The 25,667-nt window shown below is 43.6% G+C and overlaps 2 protein-coding genes across 6 annotated transcripts in view; both read left to right on the top strand.

Annotated features, from left to right (window-relative positions):
• On the top strand, nt 1–5,245 carry MRPS33 (mitochondrial ribosomal protein S33). Of its 3 annotated transcripts, none has more exons than XM_087765492.1 (3): nt 1–24; nt 2,708–2,963; nt 4,711–5,245. In XM_087765492.1, the coding sequence occupies exons 2-3, from the start codon at nt 2,749–2,751 to the stop codon at nt 4,814–4,816; spliced, it is 321 nt and encodes a 106-aa protein (XP_087621618.1). In that variant the 5' UTR covers nt 1–24; nt 2,708–2,748; the 3' UTR covers nt 4,817–5,245. The 3 variants fall into 3 exon arrangements, with proteins under 3 accessions (XP_087621618.1, XP_087621617.1, XP_087621616.1); XM_087765491.1 differs by lacking the exon at nt 1–24 and adding an exon at nt 215–296; XM_087765490.1 differs by lacking the exon at nt 1–24 and adding an exon at nt 224–347.
• Nucleotides 5,246–17,323: 12,078 nt separating this feature from the next.
• BRAF (B-Raf proto-oncogene, serine/threonine kinase) overlaps nt 17,324–25,667 on the top strand; it is an 89,777-nt gene continuing 81,433 nt past the window's right edge. For 2 of the 3 annotated variants that reach the window (XM_087763774.1, XM_087763776.1), the window contains exon 1: nt 17,325–17,732. In XM_087763774.1, the coding sequence (XP_087619900.1) occupies nt 17,589–17,732 (144 nt within the window). In that variant the 5' untranslated portion in view covers nt 17,325–17,588. Of the gene's footprint in view, nt 17,733–25,667 lie in introns of all 3 variants that reach the window. The other variant, XM_087763777.1, reaches the window with a different exon arrangement.

The raw sequence follows: 25,667 nt of genomic DNA, 5'->3' as shown, positions 1-25,667 counted from the left end.
CGGCCCAGGTGTGGGGGCATGAGGGTGAGCAACCATGAGGCGCGGGCGGGGGACCTGCATCGCCTCCCACCGCCAAAATTCCCCTCAGTGCGGGGAAAAGGGAGACAGGCCCGCTCAGGCAGCCGAGGGCAGGGGGGCAACGGCCGCCCAACGGCCACCCCGCCCCGCGCCTCATAAAGCCCGACGTCACTCGCCGCGACGCCTCGGCGCGCAAGCTATCGCGCATGCGCCGCCTCCACCGCCCTCCCCGCCGCCCTCCGGCCCTGCCGCGCCGAACCGCGCCGCTCCGCCCGCGGGTCAGCCCGGGGCGCTGCCGGCGGCGGGGTCGGGTCGGGCCGGGCGGAGGGGTGAGCGGCTGCCGGGGCACGGCTGCCCGCCCGGGGGCGGGGGCTGGGGATGTGCGCAGATCGGGGGGGAATGGGCTCCCGGGCGGGTGGCGTGGGCCTCTGGCAGCGGGGAGCCGCTGGCGGCGGTTACCCCGGGGTGCGGTTGCGGCCCGCGGCTGGGTTTCCACGCTTGCCGTCCTGCAGGGAAGCGAGGCCGCGGAGCTGGAGGGGACAGGGCTTGCAGGAGGGCTGTGCTGGGCCGTGCCTGGCTCGGGTGCCCCTGTGGCCGGCGGTGGCCCGGGGCAGCCTGCTCTTCCCCGTGTGCTCATGGGGAAAAATCAAAAGTCGTTCTGGAAACAGAAAGTTCTCCTGGCATATGCAAAGTGAGGAGGAAGCAGTCTGAGACAAGCTAGCGGATCGGGAAGAAAAAACCCAGCCTAGGATGGGAAAGCAAGGTTTTGAGTAGCAATAAGGAGCAGGGAGCAGGTGAAGAAACAGCGCTGCATGGTGGTTTTGCTTTTGGTTTAGGTGTGTTCATTACCAGTAGGAGATCCTGAAAATATCGTTGCTGTAAGTGACAAGAACAAAACTCTGGTAGCATCTCACAGAACCAGAGGTTGACCTAAACCAGGCTTTGGATAGCTCTGGCATTTGGGAGTTTGTAGCCTTTGCCTTTATCTTCTCTCAGACATTCTTAGACTGGCAAGGATTAACAGAGGTCCTCAGCCTTGGCTTGGGCTATTTAGATTCCTTTAGCAATTCTGAAGTGAAAAGCAGGCCCTCAGACCACTGGTTTGCATTGTTTAAGAGCTAAAGTATTTTCATTTTAAGGTTGCAGTTGGAAGGGATTAAGCAAGCTTTGTGTTTGAGTTCAGTCTGATGATGTATTCAGAGTGATGATGTGATGAAGAGTTTTGGGGACAATTTGTTGCTTTATCTCTGAATGTAGGAATTAGGACGGGCCATTCTGAAACGGATGATTTAGCAAGACTTAATGATCATTGCCCCATGTAATAGAGGCTCAAGTTTAAGTGCTGCCCTGCAATCCTTTAAGAGCTTCTACCTTCTCCCACTAGGTCTGCTGCCTTAAGTTGAGGTCTCTGACACTGTCTTCCCTTTTGTTACTTTCTCCATTCTTCCCTTTGACTCAGATTACTTGTATTATTTTCATGCTTGATTTTTTTTTTCCCTGCTTCCTTTCTAGTGCTTTGCTAACAGGAATAAATCAAAGTAGATGGTTGTACATAAGGCCCTTCAGTGGGCAGACGTACGTAAGTGAGGTTATGAATACTTCAGATTTGTGTTATTAACAACAGGCTCCCTGTTATCATGGACTTAGCCCTGTCCTGCTGATTACTCTTGTCCCTGCTCTGTGCTCTTTAATTTTTTATGCTCATCTTGTGGAATCAACTGTGCAATACTTTTTAAAACAAGAATTTTAAACTTTAACCTAAGTGTAGCACACTTGAATGAACCCCGCTTAATTTCTCTGGAGACTTATGTCATCACTTATTCAAAAAGGCACAGTACAGGCAACATACAGCTTCAAATACAGGATTACAGGACTATTATTCTTGTCTATTACATCCCAGTTTGCAAAGAAAGAGTAAAGATGCAAAGAAGAGAAAAAATGGGGAGGGGTCGGAAAGCTGAGAGAAAACCCTTCTCCGCACTCCTTTAAGAGACTGTGGATGTTGTTTCTGGTGGCCTAATAACAATGGTTTTGTCCTCAGAGTGTTTTTGTTGCAGAGGTGTCTTCAGGTGGGAGACAGCTGAAAGAGAATGGGAAGCTGCTGATGTGGGATTTTCTTGGAAAAAAGAATCTAGCATGGGGGAATTATTTCTTTCCTCTCTTCAAAAGACTAGATATGAGGAGAGACTAAAAGAGAATGGAGAAAAAGCTGATGGAAATGATCAAGGGAAGGGAGTTGAGGTGGGACAGATTTGTGTGATTCATATAGAGAAACATGATTTATTTTATTTTTACAGTTAATAGGCAATTTTTGCTAGATGAATTGTAACAATGTTCATACAGTGTTTTAAATCGGGTGAGAAATTTTCATGAGAAACTTCCAGGTTGCTTCCTCAATGTGTTTAAGTGGTGTCTTACCTTGTGTTTGTGTAGAAGTCAGACATCTGAGTGGCATCTGCTAATAAACTAGCCATGGTAAATTGTGGTTCACTGTAGGTAGTTTTGTAGTCCATATTGCTGTCTGTAGTGTCCTAGTTAGGCTGCTAATTGTACCTGAATTAGTGTAGACATTCTTTATATGCAGGATTATGTACTAAGAATTAGACTGATTTTGTTTGCCTTAATTCTGGGATAGCTTGCAGTACTCAGTCACCTTAGAGTTGGGGCTCTGTTATGTTTCCCTTTGCAGGAAAGCCCGTCTGTCTATGTGTGCCCACTCTTCCTTGGGAGATGTCCAATGTTTCCAGTTACGCCCTTCGAATGGCCCGGCTGAGCGCTCAGATATTTGGAGAAGTTGTCAGGCCAACTGACTCAAAATCTATGAAAGTAATGAAGTTGTTCAGCGAGCAGCCTTTGGCCAAGCAGAAGGAGGTCTACAGCTGGTATCCTCCTCACAACACCTACTATGCCCTCATGAAGAAACTCCGTTACTTTGGTCTCTACAGGTAATGTCTGTGCTTACAGGGTGGGAGCAGGACTGGAGGTGGGAAAGGAGTGGGTGTGAGTTTTGTTACAGGTTTTTTTTTCCTCAAGGAAAAGAGAAGCATAGAAAAAGGTTTAGTTCAGAATATGGTGCATATGGAAATATGCACTTGATTGTTGCACTGAGAGCAAGGAGAGTAAAGTGAGTGACTACTGTCTAAGTAACTTTTACCATAATTAGCACCTTTTGTGAGAAAGGCTTTAGGTGTAGTTATGGGCAACCACTTATATAAGAAATAGTCCTTGCTTTGGCTTTGTGGGGAAGGGAAGAGAGCTTTCTCAGAGAGAAGAGATGGGTCTGTAGTTCTGAATATGGCAAATGAATGTGCTACAAAAAGGTGATGTTACCATAACACAAAAATTGCACTAAGACAGTATTACCATATATTCTTCAATCATTCGACAGCTAATAAGTGCAATTTAGAAGAGAAGGAAGGTCTGTGTTAGGCTGGAGGGGCTTTTTACCCTTTGAAATAAATTAAGTTAAATTCAAATGTGGTTTAAATAGCCTTGTTAATTCCAGCTTCATCCAAACCAGTTGTCTGCTTTCTAAATGAATTTCCATAGTCTCGAGTAGGAAAAACTGCACTGCTAAAGAACATTAGCAGGAGTCAAATGCAATCCTTTGACTTCAGTCAGGTAGTACTGAAGAAATGCCTTAGAAGTGAGGCTGCTAACCCTGTAAAGTCAAAACAGATTAATTCCTATTGCTAGTATCACAATACTAGCCATCGAGGATTGCATCCAGGATGCTCTTGGTTTAGCTGGGCATGCAAACACTTTTTAGAATAGCTGTTTGTTGACACAGAAAGCCTCAGTGACATGATAATGCTCTTTATTCTTCTTCCCCTCCTAATCTCAAGTTCCTTCTCTAGCTGCTCTGTATACAGAGAGGTTGTAGAGGGTCAGGGTTGCTGGTCAGAAATATGTGATGAAGAGTTGTAGAGTAAAAGGGCCTGATAATAACTCACAAACTTTTTGTATCTTTTTTTAGAAAAGTTGTATTTAAAAATAGCAGCGCAGCAATCTTAGGCCACTTAGGATGCAGTTGTGACTTTTGAAAAATACCTTTGCGCTGAAAAATACAGGGACAGAGATTAAATAGAATTTATTAGAACATTATTGAGGATTCATTATCTCTGCCAGCCCCTTCATCCTCCTTCCTGTTTTATTCTCCTATTAAGATTCTACTAGTAGCTGATGCTTTCTTCATAACTCATTCTTGAAGTCACCTGAGAGCAGTGTCATGTACTGTAATTACTGCTCAGCATGCCCCTGTTTTCTTAGATGCTAATGACCTGAACTTAGTATCTAGCACAGAAACACAATGTGCTCTTGCTAGACTGCTGAGCTAGATGAGAAGGGGGAAATTCTCATTCTTGTCTCTTGCTGATTTTTATATTTTACTGCTCATTTAAACACAGTGGATTGATAAATGCAATGGAAATAATATATATATCCACACACCATTTGTTGCTGAAAAGGGCAACCTTGTTACCTCTGAAAGTACCAGAGGAAATCTTTCATGTTATTCCATCCAAAATTACTGCTAGCAGTAACACTGAATACATTGCAGTGAGTTTCAGTATCGACTTCACTGTTAAAGTTTTGAGGGTGGAGGGTTTTTTGTTATCATACAGTTCAAAGAACTTTTCACATCTAGGTATTCCAAGAAATAGAGTAAACTTTCTTCTTTCCTCCCCCATCTAGGGATGAGCATCAGGACTTTAAGGAGGAAATGAGGCGATTGAAAAAGCTCCGTGGGAAGGAAAAACCAAAGAAGGGGGAAGGAAAGAGAGCTCTCAAGAAGAAATAGTGCCACTTGAACAATATAATGAACTACTCTGGAAATGCTGGAGCACAGCTGTAACCCAGGCTTTCTGTTCCCAGCTGGAGAGGGCTTGGCATATGAGCTGCGTGTGGGGCACAAGAAACACACTGTGAAATACTGGAGTCCACCTTGAGAGTGCACTTGGGTCTTCGTGGTTTTATTGGTTTTGAATTTCTGTAGTTTAAATATACTGTATATTGGAGCACATTAGTTTGTCAGAGCCCTCTCTTACCCAAGTAGTAAAAACAATAGTAAAAAATAAGTGCTCAGTGTTTTTCTTGCAAACACCTGTAGCTGTTTCAGTTTTTCTGGATCTGGAAAATTGTTTGGTTTTCACTGTCTGTTTTACTTTCTTGGATTAGTATCGACACTGTTTTGCATGTTGCCACAAAAAAATAAGGTTTCTTGCTTCTACTGCTGTTTGTCATCTTGCCTGTTATATAACGAGTTTCATTTCAGGTAGCTTTAGCGTTTTGTGGGGCTTTTTAAGTTGCTGTTAGAATCTGTTGTTCTGCATTTTCCACTGGACGATACTTCATGGTCCGTTGCCTGCCCACAGCACTCTCATTGTGCCCTGAATATTTAGATACTGCAACAGAAGAGGCTGAAATACTAAGGTTTTCCCGTGTGAGACCCCCTACTACTGTAATGAAAGGAGGACATGTATGAAGTACTGGTATTCAGTATGTGGTTTTATCGCTAGGCTCCATCAGTGTTGCATACATCTACCATTCTTACCTGTCGGGGAACAGAAAGTAGAGGGTGCAGCTGTGCTGCTCTGCCTGGCCACATGTGCATCTTGCCTGTGTATGTGCCCTGAAATGGCATCTTTTTATTTCCAGATCATGTCAGCTTAGAGCAGAAAGTATTTGCACAGTTAGCTTGATTTTTTTGCATACAGAGGCATTCTGAAGTAAGGAGGAGTACTAACCTACTGACACTTCTTCTAAACCAAGCTTGTTCAAATTTAAGTATATTTGAAGGGATCAGTCCGATCATTGAAATCAATGGATCTACATAAACTTGCAACAGTTCAACAGCTACTTCACCAAGGTTATTCATTGAAGAGGTGCTGATTGTATTAAAGGTGTTTCTGATGAGCTGTGTAGTTCTTGTTCAGTATTCTTACTAAGTGCTACCTGGTTTTCTAAGCTCTAAGAGAAGCTAAATTTAGGAGATCTGCGGTGTTGTGGGAGAAGTGCCTGAGGTCTTACCACAGTCAACAAAATGTTGCGGAAGTTAGTAAAATATGTATCTGCTCTGTACTGTAGCAGTAAGTTTCTCTCTTACTCTAATTTAAATCCTTTTAGTAACTTAAAACGTTTGCTCAACTCTAATGTGCCTATGACATTTTAGTGTTCTATGTGTCGTCTATGGGTTGTGACTTGTTCCGTACTGAAGCACACAGAGCCTGTGATGGGCCCTCGGGGAAGTGCTTGGTTCCTGCGGCACGTGCGTGCAGCCGAGGGGAAGCGGTCTGGTTCCCTTGAATTCCTCTGAAGGAAGGAGAGTGGCATGGACCCATGTACTAGGTAGGAGAGGGAATTGCCTGAGGAGGAAGGCGGCTGCCTGACAGTGTGTTTCTGGCTGTGGCTGTGAGGGGTGAAGTTGCTCAGTTGCTTGCTTTGGTGGAAAGACCAGTTCTGAACCTCTTCAGCAGAATTACTGTGGCAGCCTGGGACAGCTGGTGATTGTACTTAAAACAGCTTTGTCGGCAAGAACTTGATGTCTTCTAAAATTAAACCAAAGATTAATGAAAATGTTTTCCCTGCAATTTAAGATGAAAAATCAACAGCATCATTTTTTGTTCCCCTGAAACACTTAATGCTTTGACAGTATAAACATGCAAGAGAGAGAAAGCGTACATGCATCGGAGAGTGAATTATGGTCCTGCTTCAGTAAAGGAAGTATGCATGGCCTTAAACTTTGTATGTGTGGGCAGACCTGGTTATGAGTATACATACATAGAATGATATATGAAATAGTTATACAGCATGTTTGGCCGTGGTTATGCTTCTGAATCCACATTTAGTCTACTTAAGGACTGAGGATCTACAGAGGCTCCTGAGGGCAGTGAATGCTACAGGTATTCTGTATCTTGGCGTGCCACCTTGCTAGACACAGATACAGACTCAGCAGTGCAATATTAGATAATTAGGCTTGGGGAGCGGATCTGTTCTTCCTTGTCTGCTCCAAGCCATCTAGCTATTTATGGATTTTGAGAAGTTCCTGTCATGAAGAGGAAAGTGAAAGGCTTGTTTGGCTCGTCATCTTTGTCTGGAACCTGCCAGAGCAAACCTGCTCTAGAATCAAAGCATCACCCTGGGAACGTACTGTGGGAAGATACTTCCAGCAGCATATCCAAAAAGGGAGAGAAACTGATGGAACTGCCTGTGAAGTAAGCAGATGTGAAACAAACGGACTGAATTCTTGATTTTCATCTTTTCTCCGTAGTGTTTACAAAAGCAAAGTGGATGGAGCGAAAAAAATGGTAACTCAAGAGCAGTATGAGTACAAGAAATTCCTCTGCCTAATTTTTCATGCTTTCTTCTGTAATACTCATTCACTAGAACTAGGTCTTCTCAAAAATGGCTGTTTCCCCTCCCCGGAGACTTCACCAAAAAATAACAATGATTCAGCCATTATTGGCTTATATCCTAGTATTAGGATAATCCATTGCTCGCTGGGAGTGTTACCGTAACTGTTTTCTTCCAGAAAACACAGCCTTCTCCTCTCCATAGCTGGGATAGAAGTAGGCGCTTTCCTACCTCCCTTCTAACCTGTGCTCTGTCATTTAGGAATCCACGTTTTGTGAATTACAGGGTCTAGACAAACTGGAAGTCAATCCTGAAACATCATGCCAGGTATTAATGCAGTGTGTGTGTTTAGGAGGGGAAGGAGAGTTTCAGCCATATTCTGAGGGGCAGGGATGGGAACACTTAGGCTTTATACAGCTATCGGTATAGTGGTATATCCATTTTATGTACAAATAATCAAGTTCAATTAGATCTTTATTTTTGGCTTTCCCTTTACAATGATTCTTTTCACCATTCAAACTCTGCTGTGTTTTGTCACAAAATTCCCTCTTTTTCCTGAGGGTGCGAGCTGACTGTCCTCAGCAGATGTTGAGATGGATGTTTTAATTCATGATTGGAATAAACCTGGTTAGCTGATCTCCGAACTGAGAGTCAAAACCCTAACCTCTTCCCAATCCTGAGCAGCCTTGTTATTTTACAGTGCTTTAACTATGTCTGTCTTTAATTATACTCTGGGATAATATAGTCATAGCTGCTGAGTACTGCCTTGATAATCACAAGTTATTTTGTAAACAGGCTGAGCCAGTTGCTGTATATATCCTATAGGGAGTGCAGTTATTGCTAGAACCTCTTACTATTGAAAGTCCTGCAGACAGGCAGAAGTTCACTTGCAGATGACCATACTTTGTAATGGTGGAAGGAAAAAAAAAAGCAGTCTTGCTTTCTGGCAAAGGTACCAGTGTGTTAAAATATATGTGCTCTGCTCGTGAAAGTTAAAAAAAGTTTCTCCTAATGTGGAAAGAGTTTATTCTACTTATTAAAGCAATGTGCTGAGTTTACACAGGTCAGCAAAATGCACCTGAGTTACTCTGTGGTGTTAGACAAATGCTTTGTCTTACTTGCCTATGTTTCCTCAAGAGTAAAATTAGAATAATGATCACTTAGTGAATGAATAGTGTCATGAGGGTAAGCTGCTTCTAGGACGGGAATTTACCCCAGGAGAGCCTTGTGTAAAGAGCAGCTTAGTCTGGCTATGGTGGAACTTGTACCTCTGCGTATTTCAGAGCTTTATTTCAGAGAAATGATTGTATGCAACAGTTGATGACATTTTTAACACATAAAATAAGCTGTGTTCACTGTTCTGCTTTAGGTATTAGAGACTTCAAATCCTGAAAAAAATCTTGATTTGGTCAGAAAGTAAAAGTTTAAAAAAAAAATCACAGATATTTCTTAAACTGTAAATATTTTTGATATTTTGAAGTATCTGTGTAGATATTCCTTTGCCACTTTGAGTTTAAAGGCCATTTTAGGATCATTTTAAAAAACAACAATCAACAAAGTCTATATGTTTTGGAAAAGCTTCACAAATATGAAAGGCTGCTTTGATGAGGGAATGACTGTGTTTTGTATGGGGTTTTTTCTTTCTTTTAAAGCACAAAGGATAATATGCAAAGAAAACAAGTGCTATGGGGATCTCAGATTGATTCCTTTAAGCTCAGTTCTCCTCTGTAACTGTTTGATTGTGACACTTCTTGTATGATCCCTTGGGAGTAGATCCTGGAAACAAAATCCTTCAAGAGGACTCTCTCTCTTCATTATCTTGAACAACATCCTTATCATAAATCCTGGTAAGAATTAAATGATGTGTGTGGGTCAGATATTTAGATGGATCTTCCTGTGCTTGCACAGCTGGGGTAGCATGAAGAAAGGCATTTTAGTCTCTTCACTTCTTTCTCCTCTTCACTTTTCCTTGGCCTTTTCCTCAAAGGTAATAATAATGCCTTGAGTATAGAGAGGAACAGACATGAAAACATCTGAAAGAATTTGCTTGTGAAGGCTCAGTCACAGCAGAGCACAGCTGTAGTGTGTCCAAATGGTGAGGAGCACGACTGCAGACAGATGTTAGAGGGACATCGCCACCACACTGGCTGAGAAATGATTTAGGGTTGTCTAAGGGGATAAACATGAAATCGACAGAATAACGATCATGACATCAAAGTGTCTTTATGCGTACTGCGTTGAATTGTTCTGTGTGGAATACTGGGGAAAATTCCACAAAGTTAAATATTTAGAAAAATTGAGAAGGTTCCCAAGAAGTGGGTTTGGCTTCTGTTGTCTGAGTCAGGCAGAGCTAGGCTGAGCCAAGTGGTATAAAACATAGCACAGGGACCACTTCTTTCCTGGAAGAGGAGGAGGCAGACTGGATGACCTCATACACTTTCTCATATCATAGCTAGGTCTGTGAAAACAAATCTCACCAAGAGCTAAAAAAGGATTTTTATATCCATTAGGTTTTCTGTCTGTGCTTGAAAGTACTTTACTTCATCCCAGGGCTCCTAAAGCTGTTTGTAAATATTTCATGGAGTTCAGAGGGTCTCTCCCACTTCAGTTGTTGTTTCTGTGGGTCTGATGTTTGCCTTATGGGCTGTTGCAGTAAATAGGCTTTTAATGCTATTAGGAGCAAAAAACACCTGAGGTCCAGAAAGTCTAAAAACCATTCTACTGCCACATGCAATGGTGTGTCACTGCAAGCACGTAATTGCAAATGCCTCGCATTCCTCAGTTTCCACTACAGTCTTGCCTGGATAAAAATGAAGCTGGCGAGTTAACAGAAGTTTATTATATATTTTTTGATTTTTGAAATTATTTCTAAGATGTCAGAGTTTATGCTGGCCTTTCATTTAAGTAAGAGATGTGACTGATGTTTCAGCTGATGTTACTTAGTATTCCGTCTAGTTTGTAGGCATAGGAGCATTTACCTGAAGGCTCCAATCTGAAGCAGTATTTGGCTGGCTTCTCCAAACTGGCACATTTATATCGGAGAGGAGCCCGTGAATGAGGCAGTGCAGATGCCACCTAGACAGACAACATTTCTTGCGTGAGTGGATGGGAGGCGATTGATCCTCAGGCTGCGTGTGAGGCAGTGTTATATGTTATTTCTTGGCTGTCTGGCCTGGGTCTGTTTGGTGCAACTGATGTGCAGGTTAAGTATTGTTCACAAGCTCTAAACTTCACAAATGCTTTTTGAATGAACAGCATAAACCAAAAACTATTAATGAGGCTAGGGAATGTCAGAGTTGTTACTGACAACTAGAAAGTAACACTGCACCCTCTTTATTTTTCTGCTTTTGCACTTAGTCATTCTGCTTATATGCTGTGATGTTTGCCAAAATACTGCTCCGTTGCCTGACACCAGTGTGATGTGTCTCAGTATTTTCAATCTCAAGTTGTTTGATAGCATCATCAAGTTTATTAATAAACATTAATGTCCTCTGAGGACAGATAGTAGGGTATTGACTAGGCATGCAAACCACTTAAAAATAAAATGAAGATCTAAGCTGGAGCCTTGCAGAATTCCCCCAGAGGGGGGTAACAGAAATTGTGTTCATTTACCAAAACAAATGTGTCTTCTGGAGAGAGAAGTCATATTATATTAAAAAGGAATAACCACGTCCGAGGGCCACAAGCTTCAAGCAATCCACAGCATCAAGAACGTTGAGGGGCCATTGACCACTGCACCAGAAATTTTGCCTTTGGCCAAGTGCATACTCACAGGAACGATGAGAATATTTCAACGTGATTCAGAGACTGTCCTAATTCCCACATGCTTGGCAGGCAGCTGGCCTTTATAAGAGAGTCTAAATGTCTGTGAGGCTTGTGCTGTCTCAGTGGTAGTGAGGATTAAAAGACAAGGATGGATTATGAACTGTGATACTGACTCAGTCAGCAAGACACGTTTAAATACGTAAGATGTGTGTATGTATATTACAATATAAGCATTCATTTAAACCGGTTATTCATCCTATTTGACCTATCACTGAAGAACAATAACTCTTAAAACTCCAGCAACATGAGGTATTGCCCTGAAAAATCATCATTGGCCACCATGTTCTCTTTGTCCCACGTCAAAGCTGTGGTTTCTGTATTTGATTCGTATTATTGATTTAGCCTTTTTGGACTCTTAAAGTTTCCTTACTGCAGGCCAATACCAACCCTAATGGACTTGTTCTGCTCAGTGAAGAGACTAGAAACCAAAAGGTGCAGTTACTGTCTAAACTGTTATTAGATCAGAGATGGAGAGAGTTACCAACCCAGATATCTGTAAAGTGCTGGAGAATCAAATTACAGCAGGTATTCAGGCCAGGGGAAGCTCAGCTGGCCTGGATATTATGAAGGAAAATCCTAAGACTGGAACGTAATTGAACTGTCATTTTCTGAACAGCAAAATAACTTGTTTGAGGTGGTATCCTTTCCTGCCCTTTCTTGGAACTCACTCAATCGTGTTAGTAGTTTTTTTGTGCCTAAGTGGGATGGTTTTGAGTTATGAAATGTGATTCCTTACATTGGAATAATAATGTGAGGGATCTAAAACTATTTAGTCCTTAAAGCTGATCAACTTACCGCTATCCAACAGAAAGGACTCAGAAATCAGATATCTGAACAAGCTGAATGCATTAAAGCAATGACAAGGGATGCTAAGGTAACAGAGGGTGTTGACTAATCTTCTCAAATGTGAGATTTGGTCCCGGTTTCAGTAAAGTACATCAGGCAGGAAATTCAGTGCTCCTTACTCCTTTGTTTCCCTATTTTCATCTGTTTCTCATTTCCTAGGAGTTCCAGTGTCCACTTCTACTATGTTCTCTCTCCATCTAACCTTTTGCCCCATTCCTTCCCCTCCTTTTCCACTGGCTGCTACTTCTGTTCTCTTAATAGTGGTGTCAGGGCTCATGCTCTCCCTTGATGGTCCCTGATATGCCACACCTGTCGGTATTTACACTACTGTTCAATAAAACGTGTAGTTTTCTCAGCTTCCCATGCTAGTACACGAGGGAAGGCAGGGAAGCCGGCAGAGAGAGAGGCAGAGCACTGGGATGCAGCACATGCATAGCTGGACCATGAGTTCACCACTCAGACAAGGAAGGAAACAGGTTAGCATTTTATTCTTGCGATACCGAACAATGCGCAGAGTACAGAAGGGACCCATATTCAAAGTCACTCCCATGTCCCAGTCCCATCGCCCTTCCTGCTCCCCGCCTCCCACACGTTGCCTCCAAAAGAAAATGTTCTTCTTTTTCCTTTCTGAAGGTTTGGGCTGTGGCTTAGGGAGAGAAGAGCAACAGTTTTATAAATAATGACTTTAAAATAAATTATGCTTAAATCAAATGAAAACTATCTAAATATTTCCAATATCATTACAAGAAAATCCAGAATACGTTATTATTTATATATAAAAGAAAGCTTGTTAGATTAACCTTGCTTTTAACAGTAGAATGAAAACTGAGTTAAGAACCTGGTGGATTCACATTTTCTTCTTTTTTCCCTGCCTCCTTTTTTCTCCTAGTCTCCACCCATCCTCATTACTTCTGCTCTTTATTTAACTTCAAGGCAAAGAGCTATGAAAGCTCCATGAACTGAAAAAAAATATAGATGAGATTGTTCAGCTGCCAAGTTCAAATCACCACCTGAATATTACCTAATTTCTCACTGAAGGTATGAATGTTTGAGGTTCAGCAGTGTCACAGAATGGTAGATCTCCTGAACTAGAAGTTCTCAAGAAGCTACCAAAGGAAAAAGTACGTATGATCTGTACAGGAATAGTTTAAAGAAAAAAAATAAAAGCAGCCTTGCTTTCTCTATTGCCTCACATCGGAGCAATCAGACAGCAATCCCTAGAAATATGAAAAGATGTATAGTATATCTCAAAGTGAGTGGGAAAATAGACCTCTATAGGTGCTAAAGAGAAGTGAAAAAAAAAATCGGGGTTCTTTCCTCAAAAAATATCTTCAACCTTCTTTTCCTGGAGAGCAAAGTAATTTTCTTTAGCATGTATTATTCTGACTAGTGATCAGAAGATGACTGAAGTCTGGACAACAGCCTAATTTTTGTTCTGCTTCACATTTTCTGGCCAAGATTACTGGGAACGTGACTGTTGTCATTAGTGTCTCTGTTCCATCAACACCTGTATTTCCGCTGTTAAGACTGAGGATTAATCTGACATATAAAGAGTACCAATGCCTTAGATACATGAAGTTGTGCATTTCCACTTCATACCTCAGCATTTAAAAGTGACGTGTGTATTTGAACATACTTTAGAAGATCTGTAATTGTTTTCTCATGGTGCAGAATTTAATCCAGCGTTTTCAAATGTACGTGGGCCAAGTGCAAACACTGCAATGTATGGGACAAATATTCTCTTTTCAGTGTGTGAAAAGGCTAAGAGTTTTTGGAAATTTGGGCAAATTTTAAGGGCACTTCAGACATCCAGAGTTTAAGATGTGTCAAATTTCCACACCACTTTAAAAAATGGTTTCCATTATCATACCAATATGCAAATTATGTAATTTTTTGATTAAGAAACTGGAAGGCTGGGGTTTTTTAGAGGTACTCTCTTCTATTGAAAGAATATAATAAATGAGACCAATATTAGGTTTCATCTAATATCACTTTTGGACATTCTCGTTTTGGAGCACCTCATTAAGATTAATTCTTTTAGGGGGGGAGGATAAAGGCGTGTTCAAATGCTCACAATGAGACAGTTGCTGTCAGGTAGCCATATGATTTTTTTTACTGACTCATTAAAACATTGTTCTCTGGAAGTTCAGGTGTTGATTAGATCAGACAAATGTTCTGGTGGTGGGCAATCTAGCTGCAGAGTCTTTGTCTTTTAACAGCTGGACTTGTTTTCTGATCTGAATTAAAATAAAAAAATTCTGAGCAGGATCAACCCCCAGTGCATAACTAAGAGTTTGATGGGAGGTGGCAGGTTTTGTATTTACAAGTATGCATTACCTGCAGCAATACCAGATAAACTGGCTGTGCTGCATTGTAGGAATCAACCAGCCAGTTCCCCGAGTGGCCTACGGATTTGATAGCAGAAACCAGCCTCTCACATCTAGGTAATAAGTTTGATTTTGACCTATGTTGACAATGAAAGCTAGTCTCTGTAAAAGATGTTGATGATATCAATTATCAGTATATAGGGTTTCATATCACCAAGAAATAGTTACAGTTATTAAGGATTTATCTTCCATCATGATGGATTAAGCAGAGACCAGAGATGCCACCATGTGAAGGAGCAGGGAATTCCCTTTATCACTATGTGTGGATTCCCCCAAACGAAAGTATAGCATAAATAGTAGATTTCTGTCTCCTTCCTACACAACTATCTTTCAAAATAGTACTCAGTTCTTTATTTTAGGTGGAACACTGGTTTTTATCTCATATGTTTCGGGTGGTAACTCTGCCGTGTTCCCAGTTTTGGTCATCAGTTGTCAATATTAGGGTTTAGAATTGCAACTCTTCAGGTGGTACATCAAATGTAATAACAAAGTCTAGCAAATAGATTTTATATGAATGCAAATCTTCTGAAGAAATCAGAAGCTCAGGAACAAAGGCACGCAAGGTTACTAAAGGCATTGGGAAAGGTATTAGAAGTTACAGATTGAGAGTAGCCTACTAATTCCACTGCTAGGGTTATGCCCAGGACATAAATTGCTTGGGGAATAAAACAAGGGCTATGACTATGTTCTGTACATTAAGACTAAATTATCCCTTGGTATAAATTTCATTGAAACGAATGGACTTACTCTGTTAATTAATCCATATTACTCTGTTGGCTTTTCCATTAACATCAACAGGCTGTGTCCTGGGAGAGCCATCTCATATCACCTGTGCCGCCTTTCCCTTCAAAGATCAAGGATATTTGTGCCAGCGTTTAGTCCTCAGCATGTGTGTTATTTTCCAGAGTCTGTGTGCACTTTTCATTACCATTACACTTTCCCATCGCATAGCAGGAATTGCTGATAATTATCCTCTTGATTAACGTGGCTATTAGAGAGAAATCTCTGAACTTGGAGAGCTGCTTAGTTTGTACATTTGATTCTCATATATTTGTGCCTTTTTGTTGACTGCACTGCAGGCCACCAGTCATAGGAAAAGCTAGGCTTCTGTCTCAGGAAAGCATAGCCTGTCAGGTAATCAATTAAAATCCATTAAAATATTAACTAGATTATTTTGCTTATTTCTCATTTGTGTTCAGGAGGCGTTTAATACTGCGTAGCTCTCTACAGGAAAGACCCTCAGCTAAATTCATGCCCAAAGTTCCTTCCCTCCATACCACAGGGTCTGTTATTCCTGACTCCATCATGCTTTTGCTGTGCCCATACAGTAAATTGATGCTGCATTTATTTACCCGTTACAGCACTGCTAGTATCGAACTGAATTTGAAATGCTTTTACACACCAGTGGCCCCAGTGTGAAAGGTGAAATATAAACCTCGAAATCTATTATCAGGATTATTACATTAAAAGGTTGTATGGTGACGTATTCACAATTGAAGCGAAACAAAGATAAGGATGTTTGCACTTGCATGTTTCAACTTAGTATTTTAATTGACTACCATAAAATATATCAGGTTTACCTTCTCCGAAATCCTGCTGCTGTTCTGATACGTTAGCTTTTCTTTGCAATGCAATAAAATACTCTTCGCATTTTGGTATTTATCATAAAGACCTTTTCAGCAAGAAAGAAACTTAAAATCCCTGATTTAGTGACTGCCTTATGTGTGTAAGCGGCGTTTCAATGGGTGTGGCATGCAGGGATATGACACCGGTCAATTTTTTACTTTAAACAGGAGCACTCTGCCCCTTGGGCGGAAGATGGCCGCAGGCACTGGGGACATGGGGGGAGTGGCGGCTGCCGGCTCCAGCTCCTCTTCGTTTCTGAGCTGGAGGGAGCGAGGTTTCCCAAGGCGCTCCACCTACCACCCCGCGTCCTCTGTCACTTGCACCAGCGGGCCGAAGCCCATGGCCGGTCCCGCTGCGGGAGCCCACCGTTTTTCCTCGGTAAGGCAGGCCGCCGGGGAAGGCGGTGCACGTCCCGTCACGCAGACAAGGTGCAGACAGGATCGACATGCGTATTTGGAAAGTGGGATCTGCTCCCAGACCTGCAGATGGGATAAAGCTGGCCAGAGGATGAGAGGCCGGTGTTAAAGAGGAGAAGGAAGGCGTCCCCGTTTCTCCTGAGCTCACGATCAGACCCTTCACTCGCTCAAAACACCGTACCTAAATAAAGCACCGGCTTGTGGCAGGTCAAGGCCTCAACGCTGTCAAGGGAAAAAATCAGGATGTTTTCTCAGTCCTAGCAATCAATTAGTTTAGTTAGGACTCGAGCAGGCACAACATCTTCAGGTGAAAGCGTGATTTTTGGAAGTATCTCTGCCGTTGTCGCACGGCACGTGCTTATAAAGATTTACCTCGCAGCCACACCGCTCTTGTCAGATGATGTCAGACCAGCCCTGGGGTCTGGCAGTCCCTTTCCTCCCTGGCCTGTTCACCGCTTCCAGCACGCTCCTGTTGCAGCACGCGGCCGGCTCACCGGGGACGCCAGATCCCATTCGCCTCTCATTTTCACCCTGCCGGCACCTGACTCCCGGCTTTATTCCACCCGCGGCGTGCGGGGCTCCCCGCGCTGCCGCTCAGGCCGCTGCCGGGGAGGGCGCGCAGGCCGGGCGGCGCCGGGCCCCCGCCGCAGCCGCTCCGGCACCTGCCGCTCGCCCCGCTCCCGCCGGCTCTGCCCGGGCTCCGCCCGCCCCGCCGCCCCCCCCCCGCCGCCCCCGCGCCCGCCCGCGCCGCCCGCCAGCCTCCCCGCGCGCCGCGCCGCCAGGGGGCGCTGCGGCGGCGGCGGCGGCGGCGGGGGCGGGGCCGCGGCGAGGGGGCGGGGCCCGAGCCCACGTTCGAGTTCCCAGGGCGACGGGTGGTCGCGCCGTGACGTCAGGGTGTTTCCCGGTGACGTCAGGCGGCTCATGCGCAGTGGCCGCGGCGGCGATTCTGGGTGACGTGACGTCACGGGCCGGGCGTGACGTCCCGGTGGCGCGGGCCGCTGGGAGCTGGCCGGGATCTGCGCTCGCCCCCCTCCCCCCTCCCACTACGGGTCGCGGCTGGGGGCGTCCCGGCGGCGGGGACGCGGCTCCCCCCTCCCTCGCCCCAGCGCTTCGATCCAAGATGGCGGCGCTGAGCAGCGGCAGCAGCGCGGAGGGGGCCTCGCTCTTCAACGGGGACATGGAGCCCGAGCCGCCGCCGCCCGCGCTCGGCGCCTGCTACCCGGCGGGCAGCGGCGGCAGCGGCGACCCGGCCATCCCGGAGGAGGTGAGGCCACACGGCGGCTGCGGCGGTCGCCCGCCCCCCCGCCGCCGATCGCGCCCCCGCCCCCTCCGGCCGGCCCGCACCCGGGGGCCGGCGGCGGGCCCGGCCGGGGCGGCGGCGCGGGGCTCGCCGGGGCCCCGCGGGGCAGGGTGAGGCGCGGGGCCGGCGGCGGCGGCGGGGATCCCCGCTCCGGGGAGGCCCCGGCCTCCTCCCCCCTCCGGCGGCGGGGGGCGCCGCTCGCTCCCGCCGCCGCGGGCGATGCAGTGTCGGGGCGGGGAGGCTCCGCGCCTCGCCGCGGCCTCGCTCCCGCCGCGCGTCCCCCGGCGCCGGCAGGCAGCGGCCGCGGCCCGGGCCCGCTCCGGCTCGGGGGCGGCCCGTGCCGCCCTGAGGAGGCGGCGCCCCCGGAGCCGCGGGGGCCGGGGCTTCCCCCGCCGTGCCGCCGCGCTCCGGCCGGGGAGGGCTGGCGGGCCGCGCGGGGGGCAGAGAAGCCCACCTCCGTGCCCCGCCTGTCAGGCTTGCTGTTGCCCGGCGGCCGTGGCCGGCAAGGCTTTCGTGGGGGGGGTTTGTAACCGGTTTCCCCCAGCGGTTTTGAAACGCTCGAAATATATTTTAAAAAACCAGGATCGGGTACGGGTCCTTTTGTGGATGTTGGCCTGGCTCACCGTTTCTGCACGAGGAGTCTGAGGAAGCGTTAACGGACAGGGCACTCTGCAGCGCTGAGGATGTCAGGCCCCTGGTGTGTGTCTCTCTTACAGGCTTCCTGTGTTTTGGGGCGTATTACTTAACTTCCCAATCCCACGGAGAGCGAGCCGTACTACCTGTTTTGCTAGGGTTAAAGCGTAAGTTGCTAACGCTTCTGAAATGTTTTCAGAAGGTGGAATAAAATGTGCTGCAACAACACGAGGTATTTTGCAGATTCGAATACTGTAGGCATCGAAGTCAGAACGAATTGCCAAACGCCATGCATCAGGTCTGTTCTGGAGGTAAATACAGATGCCAGAAGCTCTGCCTTCGTGTTCCGAGCCTTAGTTGCTGAAGAGTAGTTGAGCTCAGCTTTCCCGAGCGTGTCTCTGTAATCGGTACAGGACCTCTCATCTGTGAGCAGAGTCTTGTGGCCCTGTGAGGTGCCGAGCCCACCGAGTAACGGCTCCTTGCTGCTCTGGGGGGAGAGCCTCCAGCAGGGAAAATGGGCTGGCTTCGATCATCAGCTCACAGAGCGGTCCAGTTTGACTCCCAGCTCCCCAGAGAAAGACTATCTTTTCATCCATTTTATTTATTAATAGCATGGTGGATTGTAGTGGAATTAATGAGTTGAGAAGTTTGACAAGTACTGGAGCTCATGCTGGGTAGACCGCCAGAAAGGAGAAGCAGGGAAAGACTCTGCCCCTATCAATGCTAGTGAAGGTGAGATTGATTCCCTCATCTTAAGGAGCTACTGGCTTACTTGCTGAAGGAAGGCAAAACTCAGCAGTATACATGTATTTTACACCTAACCAGCAGGGTGATTAAATGCTTTGAGTAATGCAAGTCCGGTCTTAACTTTCCTGAGTAAGGAGAAACTCTCAACTGGTTGAGAAACCTAAATACCTAAAGAGTGGGGTTCAACAAATGCTTTCTTTCAGCAGCAAAATGAGGTTAAAAAGCTTCTTGCTGACTTTTATTGCCAGATTGTGCTGGTGCAACTGCGCATGGAACTGAATTTATCAGTTATTCCTGCCATAGAAAAAACAAATCTCTGTGGAATTATTTCAATAACTGGTTTATATTGTGGCCCTAGAAACAGTACTATTAATACAGCCGAGTTGGGTAAATAAACTGCAGCGCAAGAGAAAGGAGAGGGGGAAGCAGTGGCAGGAGGCAAGATTTTTTTTTTTTTTAATCAGTTTTCATACCAAGGGGGGGGGGGATGTTTGTGAAACTGCCATAAGTCACTTCAACTTCAAAAATATTTTAGCCTGTGTCAGTCATTACATTTGACTCCAAATGCTAAATGACATAGTGTAGCTTCCCCCTCACCTGAATATCTTCCATCCCTATATGAGAGCAGGGGACAGAGAGAAGCAGTCTGGTATCTGGAACGCCTGCCAGCCAGAGAGGTTGGTATGTCACAAGTATGGGTGCAGATATTCAAGGTTAGGGAGTGTGCGTGGGTGTTCGTGTATTACTTAAAAGTAAACTTCTTATACATTGGAAATACTGAAAATATAGGTCTAAGGCAGAGCTGGTCCTAGAATTTCTTTAGTTGGCTAGTTCTTCCTCAGGTCATAAGTAATTAAGTTTTGTTTGCTCTACAAGTAGACCTATTACTTCATCTAAACCTGTACTTTTAATAAAGTTTGAGACTAAAAAATTGCTGATACAGTTAAAATGGAAACTATCCTTAATACAAAAACAAGCCAACCTAAAGTGTAATGCAAATTCAAAGTGACATAAGTCAGAAAAATACTGAAGTGTTTCTAACTGACTCATGGCTCTAATGTAAGTACATGTTCTAGTGTTTTGTTTCGTTCCTTTAAGACAATGTAAATCTAAGCTTTAAAAGTAACCTTGCTGCGGAAGCCCGTCAAAGAGCATAACCTCATTTATTTTGAGGAGATACCTGGAAAGGTTTTAGTTCCCTATAATCTTTCGGGAACTGCTGTCCCAGTTTCCAGAAGGAAAACTTTCAGTTCTATACTCTGTTTGTCGTTTTAAAAGAGGGGTGGACAAGAAGAATCTCTGACAGACCTTGAAGTAGTCTTACACAAACTTGTAAGTTGGAGCTCTCTGGTGAAGGAGGTATTCTGTATCAAGATCGTAATCGGGTGCTTCTGTGTTGGCTAAAACTACATCAGTGTCACTTCAAAACCCCAACCCTTGAATTTGTAAAAACAAGATTAAGCCATATCGTTCAACTCGTGGCCGGTTTTTAATCAAATTATGAATTTAGTTCTTTGGAAGCTGCCTCAGTAGCCTAACTGCTGATGCTAAAAATCTTCTTCTAATAATGAAGTCATTACGTACGAGTATAATAATTGCTAAAGCATTTTTTTCTGTATTACAATTCAAGATTAGGAAGAGTAGCTGTGCATGCACTCATGTAGTATGTTTAGGAAACAGATACTTCTTGGAGGCATAAGGATTTGGAAAGGATAGGGACAAGTGAATTTAGCAGAAATTTTCCTGTTCCGCTGACCATTCAGTTGCTGCTGTTGGGAGGCCTAGGATGAGTGCTGGCGTCCGGAGGCACGTGGGTTGGCTTCTTCCCCAGGACGAATTCTCGGGACCAGAGATTGTTTGGATGGAAGGTTTTCAGAGTATTACAGGGTTGTTGATATAGTAAGGAGTGTGTGACAGCTGGGAGGAAAGGCTCTGTTCTTGTTGCTAGAGATTATTTACACCAATATTAAATAATTCAAATGGGATTTTCTGTACTCGGAGCTTTGTGCCCTGAACTGCTCTTCGGAAGAAGAAAATGACTTTGAAGGTTATGAAGTGAGGGCCTGAGCTGTTGGGTGGTCGATCGTTTTCTAGGCGGCAATGCTGGAATTTATCCTGCATGAATATTAGTTCTATATTTAGAAATCGTAATCTTATAAAACAGATTTAAGAAGAAGAATGGAATGCATAGAATGAAAAGGCGCCTCTAACCTTATAATATGAAGTAAGTGGTGGGTTCTCATAAAGTAACATAGGTACACCAAGAAAAACTGGGCTTGTTTTTGTTGCTATAACATTTAGGGAACCTATCGTGCTGGGAATTAGAATAACTTTCCTTTTAAGTTTCTATTTCTCTGAAGAGTTTACAGTTAAACATGCTACTTATTTGGAAAGTTGAAACGATATAAGCATTTTTTTGCTTCATTGCTTTTGTGGTTTTGGGAATATATTTTATGTTGAATCTCAATTATGTTTCATTGCGTTTGTGTTCAGTGATTGAGCTAACTTTATAGTGTGTGAATGACATCCTATTTAATTGTGAGGGCAAGTTAAACTTTAGCTACAAGATGCTTCATATCCAGCTAATATTCTGCAGGAGTATATCTCAAAAGATAAGTGAAATAATTCTTTTGTTTTGTGTAGCACAGGAAAGGCCTTAGCTGAATAGTACGTCTGACTTGGGGTCACAGCTTCAAGAAATAAGTGGTCTAGCTGAGGAGAGTCTAGAGGAGAATAGTAACAGTGATCTGAAGTCTGGAAGGTCAGAGCTTTGAGGAAAGACTGAAAAAAAAAAACTGAGGTTGTTTAAAAAAGAAATGGAAATTGTGAAATCTGATGCAAAGAAGAATGCAAATAACTTGTTTTCCAGGCTTGTGGTGATTACTGCCAGAAGTAGTGAGCTTAAATGGTAGCAGAAGAGATGGTTTCACGTTACTATTAGACCTTTTACTTTATGGCTAGGTATAGTGAAGCGTGAAAATAGGCTTTCTTAGCTTACTTATAAAATGTCCATTAATAGATTCTGTCACCTCTGCAGGCAAACATATGTCAGGAGTGATGGGGGGAAGTTGGTCCAGGTATAGAGAGGACAATGACTTTGATAACCTCTCATCTTTTCTTTTCTTAGGCGTTTTATGATTTATTTGTGGCAAGTTAGATCTAACATTAGAATACAACCTTGAAATACTTGAGTTTAGTGGGGATATTAAGGAAATTTCTGCTTATGGTGTCTTTCCCAAAGGGCAATAGGATTAACAGCTCTGTCCTGTGGTAGCTTGTTTGATTACACAAAACTTGCTTAGTAGAGTAGCAGCTTCTTCTGAAAAGTTTTGATGTCTTGGGAGGCTTATTTCTTGTCTCTGTGGATGTCCACAAACTGGTTGGATACAAAGTGTTGGGTACTGAGTTTTTTGTTCATTTATGTTGTTACTTAAGCCACTAATGCTATTCCCATTTGTATTTTGTTGTGGTTGTTAAACTCAAAGACATCTTATTTTTAAAGCTGTTCTAATAATATCCTTCTTGACACTTGTTTAGCCGGGAAAGGCAGTTCTTTTGTTGCATGTAGTTAAAAATACTGTAGACCAAATGAGATTTGTTTTTTTAAATGGCAATATCTTTTGATGGTAGCTATTTTTAAAAACAAACTAATTTCTTCAAAGCTCCAATATTCCACTTTATGTTATTTTGTAACAAATCTAGAGTTCATTTGATTAATTTCTGTATCTATAGAAAATTTAGCTGCATGAAAGATTTTGGAGGGAATTTCAATTAGAAGGAAATATAATTTTATTTGTACTTCCAAGGGAAACAAAAGAACGTTTCAAATGATCATGAAACCGCTAAGTCTCTTCCAGTTCAGCCTTACGTAGAAGCTACTTCAGGTTTCAGAGTTTTTTGGCGACACTTTTTGGCCAAGTGTAAATTTTATGTAAGTTTTATTTTCAGTTTGAACAACCCGCTTTTGAAGGGCAGCGTAATGTACAATGTAGTAGAAATGCTCTGTCATAACCGTAGCCCGTAACGGTTGATGCTGCTCCCTATCGCTGCGGTTGCCCTGAAGTCAACCGAATGGCACTCTGCCCCCCAGGGCGGGAGGTTTTGCTGCTTTCTGTACCTGCGCCTGGCCGCTCAGCCGGATCTACTCCCTTGTGCTAACTTAATACCACGTAGGTCTTTCCTAAGTTGATTCAACTCACGAACGCCGAAGAAAATCGGCATTGCATTTGCTGGTTAGTTTTCTGCAAGCTTAGTGAACCGAATCTCCTCAGCATGGCACCCAATGAGCTCCAAAACTCTTGCGAGGTAGGAGACAGAAGGAATGTGATTATGGAGAGTAGTGGTGGTATGGTGGATTATCAATTTATTTTCCCTTCCCGATGGCCCCCCCCCCCCTTTTTTTTTTTCATCTTTGTCCCATGAAACTGTACTGGTCTTAATGTTTTATATTTGAATGAGAAGTCTTGTTCATCTGAGGCTTCCTTAGCCAGACTTGCTAGGTTTAGATCCCGACACGTTTCATCTTTGTGGTCCTAAGCTTACACGTGCTGGGTTGTGGCAATCTAACTTCGTCTTTCTGGATTAATTTCGAGCATACCTTTCACAGAAATGTGATTACATGCCATAGTTTTACCAGCGTGCCAAGGACATGAAAGTCCTCTATGAGCTTCTTGTATAGTAAGTATACTGTCCCCAACAGCTTTGACCACGTGAGAGTTCTAGGTACAATATTTAGTTTTTTGAGATGTGAGATGGTTTTTGTAGTAATCAACGGTTCACACATCTGTGTGTGTGAACACAGCTACTTTCTCATAGCTAGTGCAGGATACAGAAGTCAGTATGCAACATATGTGTTTCTTTGTTTTAGCTTTTTTATTCCAGTTGCGCTTGAGCTTTTTGGGCGTACAATGGAATCCTCTTAATCTCCCCTCCTGCGCACAGCTTCTTTCCAAAATGATGAAATACGTGTTTATGCAACTGATTTCCTCTTCTGTGACCAGTACTGAAGTTAAACAAGGCTGCTTGATGCAGAATTACATGCCTTTTCTTCTTTTTTTCCTGTTTAAACCCCTGGCTGCAAATGTTTGTCTTGTTACTCCACCTATTTAGCATTTGTGTGTTTTGAAGGAGCTGCAACAGTGCCTTTCTTTATGGTGTTTCCGATGACATTTCGTGAATGCGGACCCTAGCAAAAAATGGTGAAAGAGGTGAAGGTCTCATTTTTAACCATTCCCATTGTCCGAAGGTGCTGTTAGTTCAGGCAGGAGTTTTCAGGGAACAGTGCTGCCAGCTAGCATCCCACCTTGACACTCCCGACCAACATGAACAGTAAAAATCAGAAAACAGAACCCGCGCTCTTTTCAAAATGGAGCTTGTTGTGCAGTGCAGGTATAGTGCTCGGTATCAAATGAATTCTCCACACTATCAATACTGAATTCAGGAGATCATAGGAGTGTCTTTGGGCACTGAAGGAAGCTGTTATTTTTCTAAGGTTCTGATCAAGTGAAATATTTTTGTGGGTTCTCCCAGTATATCTGCACAAAATTTAGTGTGAAAAGGCAATTAAATTTCTACATGAAGGATACCAACTTTCTGTAAAATCTTTCGTCTAGGAGGCAAGCAAGTAAGCTTGTTAACGAACAAAATGTACTTACTGTTTAAAAATGCGTTGCATAACTAAGTGGCTAAGAACTTTTTTTACCGCAAAAAGGGGGATACTAGCTCTAATATCTTTATCTGTTACATAGCGAGGCCCCTTAAACAGTATAGTCATTAGTAAAGCTGTTGTTAAATGCACTGATAAGTAGTAAATACTTTTCAAATGCAGTTACGTTGTGTTCAGTCAGCATTTTCTGACATTTGGAGCACAGACTTTAAATTCTTTTTTTTTTTTTTTACTTTATCTCAGATAAAGGGTTTGTTTTGAGGGTAGGCATTTCTGAAGTCAGAGTAGCATGTCTAGTTTTTTTATCTCTCTAGTACTAGTTATTCACTAATGGTGTTTGAAAAACACTATAAAATCAACATGAAATAAAATACATCATTATGACCAAGAAGTTGGTAGTATCTAAGTGTTTGGAACTGGATGGGTGTATATTGGTGCCTCAATCTTTGAGCTGGTTTAGTAAATTTATTCATTAAATTTCAACAGGTCAAACACTTTCTCTAATTGACTGTAAGTAATGTAGATTTAAATGTGAGTCTTCAGCATCATCCGAGGTAGCTTTCAGAAAGAATGTTTAAAGAAATCCTAATAATTTTGCTAGAATACAGTCTGTAAGTGCTAATAAAGTCTCTTGTGACGTTTTTAAGCTTATGTACATCACTGAAAATTGATGTAACTTTTTCCAGTCTGTAGATTCAGTAGTTATAAGGCTTGCGGCAGGTTTTATGTACTGAATAGTTCTCCAGTTAGATCAGCTGAAGTTTGACTGAGTCAAATAAAAATATCTTTTTCAGTGGTGTTTGGTTTTTGGGTTTTTTTGGGTTTGGTTTTTTTTTTCAGTTTTCTAAACTAGC

This window comes from Nipponia nippon, unplaced genomic scaffold, assembly GCF_047370975.1.
Source record: "Nipponia nippon isolate SJK-2023a ecotype South Korea unplaced genomic scaffold, ASM4737097v1 scaffold_3, whole genome shotgun sequence".
Lineage (NCBI taxonomy): Eukaryota > Metazoa > Chordata > Aves > Pelecaniformes > Threskiornithidae > Nipponia > Nipponia nippon.
The sequence above is the reverse complement of the archived record's forward strand: the minus strand, read 5'-3'. Positions and strand labels throughout refer to the sequence as shown.